At 43.0% G+C, this 9,914-nt stretch overlaps 1 protein-coding gene across 3 annotated transcripts in view; it reads right to left on the bottom strand.

The window, feature by feature from the left end:
* Nucleotides 1-402: 402 nt before the first annotated feature.
* actn1 (actinin, alpha 1) overlaps nt 403-9,914 on the bottom strand; it is a 56,904-nt gene continuing 47,392 nt past the window's right edge. The window contains exons 15-22 of one of the 3 annotated variants that reach the window (XM_080870384.1): nt 7,492-7,674; nt 6,501-6,635; nt 5,791-5,970; nt 4,290-4,436; nt 2,118-2,198; nt 1,731-1,796; nt 1,276-1,434; nt 403-989 (exon numbers count right to left, since the gene is read on the bottom strand). In XM_080870384.1, the coding sequence (XP_080726510.1) occupies nt 831-989; nt 1,276-1,434; nt 1,731-1,796; nt 2,118-2,198; nt 4,290-4,436; nt 5,791-5,970; nt 6,501-6,635; nt 7,492-7,674 (1,110 nt within the window). In that variant the 3' untranslated portion in view covers nt 403-830. The remainder of the gene's footprint in view (nt 990-1,275; nt 1,435-1,730; nt 1,797-2,117; nt 2,199-4,289; nt 4,437-5,790; nt 5,971-6,500; nt 6,636-7,491; nt 7,675-9,914) is intronic. The other 2 variants (XM_080870383.1, XM_080870382.1) reach the window with 2 other exon arrangements.

Genomic DNA, 9,914 nt, shown 5'->3' with positions numbered 1-9,914 from the left:
ACTTGAGTAATCAAAGCTCTGTGTAAAAAATGTCTCATTCACCCATTCATTCGAGCACCATTTCTAGTTTCTGTGTAACATTCACATACATTCATAATCTGATGGATGCATCAGAGAGCAACCTGGTGTTCAGTGTCTTTCTCAAGGGTACATTGGCATGCAGACTGGAGCAGCCAGGAATACACCAACCTTCCGATGAGTAGATGGCCTAAAAATGTCTATATATATATATACGCATATACACATACTGGCTACCAGCTTTTCTTTGGATTTTAGGAGTCATACAGGTAGTTTAAAGATGTAAGAAAATATACTACAGGCACAAACTCCCCACTTAACCCTCTTTGGGGAAAAAAATGCCACTGATGATTCCTGGAGCAAACAAAATTAGAAGAGAAAGTATAGCATTTTTTTCTTTATTACAATTGTTGTCTCTTATTTTCAATCAGGTGAAGAAAAATACCTTTTTTGTTCAGTATAATAAAATATGTTAACTTTATTCATTTCATGAAGAAAAACAATGACAACAAGAAAATAAAAACAGAAAAAATATTTTTTGTCTCTCCCTCTTTGTAAACCTGGAGAGCTGCTGCATTGCGTGGGAAGCAAATACAACGGAAACAGAGTGTGAGGGAGCGGTGGAGAGGCTGGACAGGTGGAGGGGGAGAAAAGCAGGAGGAGACATAGGATAATGACAAAAAGATAAGGCCAGAGACATACCAAAAAAAAAAAAAAAAAAATGAACAGGAGGGTGGTGACTGGGCATTTTGGAGGACGTGGCGGTTGATTAGAGTAGGCTGGTGGTCCCGCGCCAGGACGACTGACAGTATTCAGAGGTCACTCTCTCCATACAGGGCGGTGGAGAACGACATGTAGTCGAGGGCTCCGGGGACACCGTCGGGGCCAGTGTACGGGGCCATGCGAGCGATGCAGTACTCGGCCTGGTCTGGGGGCAGCTCCCTGCGGAGCTCATCAGCTAGGATGTAATTCTAACAGGCATGACAAAAACAAACAAGAGATGTTACAAAATTAGACAAACATAAGATAATAGAAAAGCCAGGAAAACAAACGATGATGGTCAAAAGCTCTGCAGAGCTGAGATGTATTGCAGATAATCTCCTGTGTACTTATGGTAGTCATGCCATTCATTGTTAGCGCTCAGTTATTAACTATGACCACTTTAAGTGCAATTCTAAAGGATTAAGCTTCAGAATTATCTATGTTTAATTTTTACCAATATATATAGGCTGTGTGTTGTTTAATATAATACTTTACCTTATCCCCTGCCAGAACTTTGAAGGAGGCCATGACTTGGTCGGCGGTGTCTGTGTCGGCTGTTTCGCGGGACATAAAGTCGATGAATGCCTGGAAGGTGACGAGGCCCATTCTGTTGGGGTCCACTATGCTCATGATGCGGGAGAACTCGTTTTCACCCTGTGGTAACAGAGAGGATGTATGAGAGACGATGCACAAAGCACAGCAAATGACTAACACCCTGCATGCAGTGATATATTTGTCCTACTGTTAATGTGCAAGTATGTAATAAACAAGCAAATTTTAAGCAGTTCAGAATAAATTGAATTGCACTTAAAAAAAATTAGACAAGTCCAAAATAACATCAACAGCACAGTATTTGATCATATTTAAGGTTAAAAAAAAAATCTCATTACCGCTTCTTGTTACTAACACATAAACAAATGGTCATACTTGAAAACTGCACATGGCTTTACCAGGTTGTAACCCATGGAGATAAGGCAGGTTTTGAAGTCTTCAGGGTCCATGATTCCTGTTCTCTTCTACAAGATGTCAGCGGGGGAAAAACAAAACCAGGCGGAAAAGAGAGAAACAGAGAAGGAGGGGCAGGGATAGCCATGTGAAGCATTAAAGGTTAAAAAAAAAAAAAAAAGAGTAGAATTAAGGAAGAAATCCACACAATTCGCGATGTGGATGTTGCAAGGTGAGGGGGAAACCACAGAGGGACATGTAGAGAGGAGGAAGAAAAGCAAGAATAGAATCGAAGGGGAGGGATTGAAGTATAAGGGGGAAAAAGCCAAAGAAAAACAAAAAAAGAAACCAGTTAAACCTCTCACCGTAAGGGCGTGGTTACAATTAAGTACCTGTGCATCGTTGGCGATATCGAAGCCCAGGCTGATCAGGCAGGCCTTGAACTCCTCCGCGCCCAGAGTGCCCGAGTGGTCCTGGGGTGTGGGAGGCCAGTGCCAGGCGAGGCGTCGGGGCCACAGGCCATGCAGCAACACATACAGGGGTGTCAGTGGTGGTGAGGTGAGGGAGTGGTGGTGGAAGGGGGCAGGACAGGTGAGGTGGTGTTGGTGGGGAAGGAGTAGAAGTGGGTGGGGGGAGGGCGTAGTGCACCATGCACGGTGGGGGCAAAAAGAGGTGAGGGGGTGAAGAGGGCCATGCACAAGAGATAGAAAACAGAGAACACAGTGCATATTCATTAGGATCTGGCAGGTGAACACACGGTGGCAGCAGTGCTGCCATGCTTGGCGAGGCATTCAGAGGCGTTAATGTGCAGTGTGGCAGGCAGACTACAGGACCTTGTGGAGAGGTTATCGATATCATTGATGGCACATGTACTTAGCAACACAATGGTTATCCTTCTTAGAAGCAGAACTTTCTTTTTACAGCAAAACACTGGAGTGAGCACGTCATAAAACAGTTACAATCATAAGTCTTTTTTTTTTTTTAAATCACAAAATCAGATGGTTTAAGAGCGTCAGTTTGGGTTTCGAAAACAAACATTTTCAGTTTAATATGAGAGAAGATGAAGTAAACCTCAACTATTCCCATTTGAGAAGCTGTAACCACCATCATTATTCAGTTATTTTTTTCAGTATTGGCTAATCTGGCTTAATATCTGGCTAATCAAGCAATGTCAGAAAAGCTGTTCATTAAACATGAACAAAGAAAATCTTCAGAGAAAGATGTGAATCCTGAGACAACCAGGAAATACTTTTTGCTTTTATCCTCAGTAGAATTTAAAAAGCAGATAATTGCAGCACTTTAGGTCCCCATCACATCTACCAACTCGTGTTTAGCTGAGCTTTCAGCTAAACATGTGTAAACCAAAGCAGGACGAGGTCTACATTTGTGCTCCTGTGGACTCTGATTGTTGAGCTCGGGTATTGATTAACAATAGGATGGCTCCGGATGAAGGCATGAACTTATGGTAATATGCGGGGGTGGGATGGTGGAGATAAATAAAATCTCATCCATAATTGATGCTGCTCCTGACATGTCTGCGCCAGTGTAAACACTAAGCTCTGGAGGTAGGAGAAGGAGCTTTACAGAGGCAGCTATGCAAGGAAAGCCTGTAATGTGAACTTTAATATTCCTCTTCTGTTCCATCTTAATTTCACGTATCACAAAAGCATCCAGCTGAGCCTTGAGGCTCATTCTGCCAGACTACCACTTTTCCAAAAATGTCTGAAAGCTTTTAAAGATGAATGTTGCGTCACTGAACTGTAAGTCTCTTTTCAACCCAGCCATAACACTTGGGTGCACCCTTACGCGTTCCACAAACAACTCTACTCTACACACTCATTTTCTTCAAGTTTCTGGTTAAAGGATTGCTGTTAGCCACACGTCGGGCAGCATGACAGGATAAAAAAAAAAGATCTCAAACCGGTTAGGTTATACAGCCTCACCTCATCTTCTTTGCTTTGCTGGTGATGTCTGAATATACAGAAAAATGAGTGACTCCACATGCCACAGTGTTACTTAAATCTGCAGAAGAATAGTTTGACATTTCGGAAAAATGCATTGTCTAATAGTAGAGGCAGTACATGGTTAGCCTAGAGCTCATAAAGCTCACAAAAGGGCACCTCAGAAGTTCAGAGTTTTTCCTGCATAGAGGAATTTTTGGCACTTCCCAAAGAGGTTTGAGGTTGTTGCTATTGGTGCGTGTATGTGTAGAAACCCCAAAGACCTGGCCAGGAAACAGTCTGAGTTAATACCCTTGTCAAACTGTGCAACTTGCACTTTGAAACCTTTTCATCTCATTTGCTGAATGCAAATGAGGTACAGCATGCTAATTAACCAGCTAGTGTCTGATGTCGGTTGCTTGAACATGCAAAACCGTTTTTCTTCTTCTGTGTTTAGCTGGTTTAGTCTCACATTTATCAGACAAACATGAGAGGTGCATCAAATTTGTTAGTGAAGGAACCTAAAAGCATATTTCCCAAATGTCAAAAAAAGTTTAAAACAAACTAAAGCTGTCTGCAAATGTCCGGACCTCTCCAGTGTGCCTGCACAGTGCGAGTACTGACCCTGTCGAAGTGGTTGAAGGAAGCCCGGAACTCGTTAAGCTGCTCCTGGCTGATGCCCTTGGCGTCTCGTGTCAAGATCTGGTTCTCGATTTCGTTGATGGTACGAGCGATGGTGGTGAGCAGCTGCTCCCAGCCCACACGGATGTGCTGGAGGGGAGAGAAAGATGAAGACGAAGGAAGTGTTAAGGTGGGCTAAAGAAGAGTTTCAGAGGGACTGGTTTTAGCTGAGCTTTAGCCGAGGTGGTTTGTAGATTGTTTTATGCCCTGTGTAAAGAGAAGAGGAAAATTGCAGCTCAGTACAAGGCAGATGTGTCAGATATAGACTGTAAATTGAACTTTTGAAGAATAAAATGTTAGAACTATCTGAATGCTGATAATGCACATTCTATTATTTGTCTGCCCTTTTGCTCTAACAGGTACAAAGATTACAGTGAAAAATGATGGCTGTCTATCAACCGCACTCCAGACTGAGTACAATTCACTCAGCTGTGTATAAAACAGCATCCTCCAAACTATGTTCATGTCAACAAAGCCCATAAAAACAGCAAAACCATGTTTATACCATCTCTCAGCACTGATTTTACAGCGTGTGGTACTCAGGGTTCAAATCCATTAGATTCTGCTCAAATATGTGCAGCTAGAAAATGGTCAAAACACAAACAAATATGCAAAATAGTTTACTAAACCAGCCGAGCATGGCAAACATTGCAACAGGAGCCAATATTCTACTTGCTGGGGACTAGTTTCAACTGCAGATCAGTGCGTGTAAGGCAGGGGTGTCAAACTCCCGTCCTCGAGGGCCAGCATCCTGCTTGTTTTTGAGATATCCTTGCCCTACCTGCAGCTGATTACCTGGATCAGGTGTGCTTTGCCAATAAGAAGCTACAAGGGCAGGTTAGTTGGAAAACAAGCAGGAGAGCGGTCCTCGAGGCCTGGAGTTCGACACCTGTGGTGTATGGAGAGGACTGTATATACGGGACTGACCCTTAAACAAAGGGCGACATCACGGCTAACAGATGTGTTTCTTCTCTAATTTTTGGACAACAGTAGAGCTCGCTGGCACAGAAATACACCAATGAGCTTTTAGTGAATTTATTGCTGGTTTTAATATTTTCATGTAATTTGTTGTGTGAGACAACAAGAAAGTAGATTAAGAAGAGATCTACTCTCATAAGAAAAAAAGAATGTCCTTCATTTACTAAAAAACAGTAGACGAGGTGCTTTTGTTGCTTCCCAGTAGCTGATTCTGGACAGATGCCTACATAAAAGTTTGGAAAATATGTCTGTATTATATGTATATATTATATGTATATGTCCATATTCTTAAAGGCCTTCTTGTGGGCATGTAAACATACCGCCATCTATTGTTCTGTAGTGTTTGGAAACCAAGAAAACCAAAGTATTCACAGGACACAGACAAGTCAGACAGATGAGTCAAAAAGCCGGAGTGAAATTAGGAACAGTAATGTGAATATTTGTTGGCGCCAGAAGAAATGTTTACCTCCATGGTGTAGTTAGTGTGCTTGTTGTCAAAGATGAGAGCTTCCTGAATGAGCTGGTGGTCTCCCTCCAGCTGGTCGATCTTTGGCTTGTAGTTGACGATGCTTTTCTCGTATTGGCGGAGGTGCGTCAGCTGGTCCTCCAGGGTGCCGTGCATCTCGATTGAGATGCGGCCAATTTCCTGTGTAAGCACACAGAGAAGGTTATGACACCTTTTAATGAGAACAATGAGTCACAGCGGAGAGGAGGACATGCACACATGAATCCATTCAAGAATAGTCAAAAATCAAATACCACAGCCTGGCTTTGAAGCTTTTCGTTCATCAATTATTATTATTTTTTTTTTTTTTTTTAAAAGGACAGCATCTCTGCTATTTTACTGAATATAACATATGTCACCATTATGTAAGTACCACCTGGATCAAGCTTTCAAGAACACGAAAATGTCTCCTTTATATAAGGCTACAGTAGCTCCCACATTTCAAAGTGTTATCAAATAATATTTTAACACCAAATAAGAGCAACTATCAAAAAGCCAAAACTAAAGTCTTATATATTTTATCATTATTTAATATGAAATTGAATATGAAATTCTGTGACAGGAAAAAAAACTAATAACCTCTAGTTCAGACCTAAAGACCAAACCATCACTCTGGCCTCATTCTCAACTTATAACGTGCTCCTCCGACTGCGGTTTCTGCTCACACTGACCTCCATCTTGGTTTGGATCCAAGGCCCGATGACATTGGCCTGGTTGGCAAACTGTCTGCGCAGACGCTCGTTGTTCTGCTGCCGGGCGTGCTCTTCAATCAAAGCCTGGTCGCGCTGCGGCACCAGCTGCCTGACCTACAGCAGCCGGGAGATTGATGGAAACACCCAAGTGCGTTAATACTGAGTCGTGTGGCTATAATAAAGATGGGAACAACGCAACCTGTAATGAATGGAGAAACTCTTTTTCCCCCCCCATTTTTTTTTTTTAAAAGATCTTCTCTCAGCGCTTCACTCTTTTCATAACACAAGTTCTTATTCCCTTACTGAATATAAAAATAAATCTCTTATGCCACTAAAGCTTACCAAAGCATGAATTTGCTTTGACTGGAGCTGCCATACTCATTTTACGTTACTTTAAAGAGCTCACATTTTCTTTGTTGTCTCTTTTGTTGCCTGCCTTTTTCTCCCAGTCTTTTGTTCTAAATTTAATTATCTCTGAATTATTATGCAGAATTGTAGGCAATAAAATGTGGGTTTGTATTCTGACTGATTAAATATTAAAAAGTAATAAAAACCAACATGACACAAAACAAGCTTTTCTTTCCCTGATGTTTTTCTCTTTACCAATTGTTCTCCCAAGACCTCTATTATTTACTATGTTATGCCTCATCCAAAGTTTTTGTCGTGTACATTTTTGCTTTTATTTCCTTCACAGGCTTTCTTTCTTTCTTTCTTTCTTTCTTTCTTTCTTTCTTTCTTTCTTTCTTTCTTTCTTTCTTTCTTGTTTGGATGTATGGACAGTCCAGATCACTTAAAAATCTGGATTAAGAAGGGAATGGATAACTGAAAAGGGGGAAAAAAATGCACTAGACCCCAAATTTTCACTCATCATGCACAAAAAAAAAAAAAAGGGGGGAAAAACCCACACATGAAAACACCAACAAATGAAAACAAAAAACATAACATTTTACATGTTTATTGATTATATTACCTTGTCCCATTTGGCATTAATCTCCTGTGGGTTGATGGTAGTATAGGGGTTGGTGCCGGCAATATTCACGTGATAGGTCTGCACAATTTTGGCAATCTCATTGTGAATTCCCAGGATGGCCAAGCGCTCTTTGTCAGCCTCTGGTAGCGTGGCTTTGAACTGCTCGTGGGCTGTGCTTAATCCCTGAGACACAAAATGTAGACAAACAATTAGGACGACTTCTTTGAACATCAGGACTTGGAAATGTTCACAGACAGTGTTCTCTGCTATATAAAACACTGCATAGACACTGTTACAGCAGTCAAATGGATCTGGGCTTATCCCAACCAAAAGCCCTGGATGACCCGGGAGGTCAGGCAGCTGCTGAAGGAGAGGAACATTGCGTTCAGGTCTGGCAACAGGGATTACTACACCACAGCCCGATCCAACCTGAAGAGAGGCATCAGAGAGGCGAAGGGGGACTATAGGAGGAGGATTGAGGACCATCTGAAGAGTAATGCCAGCCGGCAGGTGTGGCAAGGCATCCAGCACCTAACCAACTATAAGATCAATCTCGGAGCTGCGGACGGTGACCTGGAGCTGGCAGAGGAGCTGAATATCTTCTTCGCCCGCTTTGAGACCAGGGTACCGGAGGTATTGGAGCCACAGCAGCAACACGCCACCCATAGCAGCACCACCCTCACCCTGGAAGAGCACGAGGTGAGGCGCATGCTGCAGGCTGTTAACCCGAGGAAGGCGGCGGGTCCTGATGGTGTGCCAGGTCGAATATTGAGGGATTGTGCAGAACAGCTGGCTGGGATCTTCACCAGGATCTTCAACAAATCCCTCGCACAGGCGACTGTCCCACTCTGCCTCAAGTCCTCCACCATAGTCCCCTTGCCTAAGAAGCCCCACATCACCGGCCTGAATGACTACAGACCGGTGGCACTCACCCCAGTGGTAATGAAATGCTTTGAGAAGCTGGTCCGCAGACACATCACAGCAGCCCTGCCCCGCAGCCTGGATCCACACCAGTTTGCCTACAGAGCAAACAGGTCCACGGAAGACGCTGTAGCCACAGCACTCCATGCTGCATTAACACACCTGGAAGAGCATGGTAGCTATGTGCGGATACTCTTCGTGGATTACTGCTCAGCTTTTAACACCATCCTTCCACACAAACTGGTGGCCAAGCTACAAGACCTGGGGCTTCCATACAGCACCTGCATGTGGATCAATAGCTTCCTCTCGGGCCGTAGACAGAGAGTCAGAGTTGGCCATCACACATCCTCAGCCCTGAGTCTCAGCACTGGCTCACCCCAGGGCTGTGTGCTCAGTCCACTGCTCTACTCTCTCTACACACATGACTGCACTCCTCGCCACCACAGCAACATCTTTGTGAAATTTGCAGACGACACCACAGTGGTGGGGCTCATTTCCAAGGGAGACGAGTCTACGTACAGAGACGAGGTGGAGCAGCTGACGTCATGGTGTAAGGCCAATAACCTCCTCCTCAACACTTCAAAAACCAAAGAACTCATAATAGACTTCAGAAGGAAAAAGGCAGAGATCCAACCACTATTCATAAATGGGGACTGTGTAGAAAGGGTGGCAAGCTTCCGCTTCCTGGGAGTCAATATAGAGGAGAACCTTTCCTGGAGTGTGAACACCTCCGAGCTGCTGAAAAAGGCCCAACAGAGACTGTACTTCCTGAGAATTCTCAGGAGGAATAACATCACACAGAGACTGCTGGTGTCCTTCTACAGAGCCACCTTTGAGAGTGTTCTAACTTACTGCATATGTATTTGGTACACTAGCTGCACAGGGGCTCAGAGGAAAGCACTCCAAGGGATCATTAACACCGCCCAAAAGATCACTGGCTGCCCTCTCCCCACACTGGAAGTTCTACACAATGCCCACTGTTTTAAAAAGGCCCAAAACATCATAAAAGACACCTCACATCCTGGCCACTCCCTGTTCGAACTGTTGCCCTCAGGCAGACGGTACAGGGCAATCAGAGCAAGGACTAATAGACTCAAACACAATTGTTATCCAACTGCAATAACACATCTGAATACTACAAAAAAAAAAAATGTCCATCACGCCACTCTGAAACATGTGTGTGGGAATGTATGTGAATGTTTCACTGTTACATCTTATTAGTATTTTAAGTATTCTATCTATTTTATTTATTGAATTTTATTGGTTTATTTATATTTTGATATTGCTAGGGATGATGCAATGATCGGGGACCATTCTTAATTTCGTTGTTCTCGTGACAATGACAATAAAGTTTCTGATTCTGACTAGCCTTTTTTGTGAATTATGAAATATAAAAAAATTTGAGTTTGAATTTTTTTTGCTTAAAAACTGTAGTGATATGGAACTTATATAACACTGTGCAGAGATATTAAGAAAGATTTATTTTAAAAAGAAGCAGCCAA

Source organism: Rhamphochromis sp. 'chilingali' (assembly GCF_963969265.1).
Source record: "Rhamphochromis sp. 'chilingali' genome assembly, chromosome: 21".
NCBI classification, from domain to species: domain Eukaryota; kingdom Metazoa; phylum Chordata; class Actinopteri; order Cichliformes; family Cichlidae; genus Rhamphochromis; species Rhamphochromis sp. 'chilingali'.
This window is presented reverse-complemented; position numbering and strand designations above follow the sequence as displayed.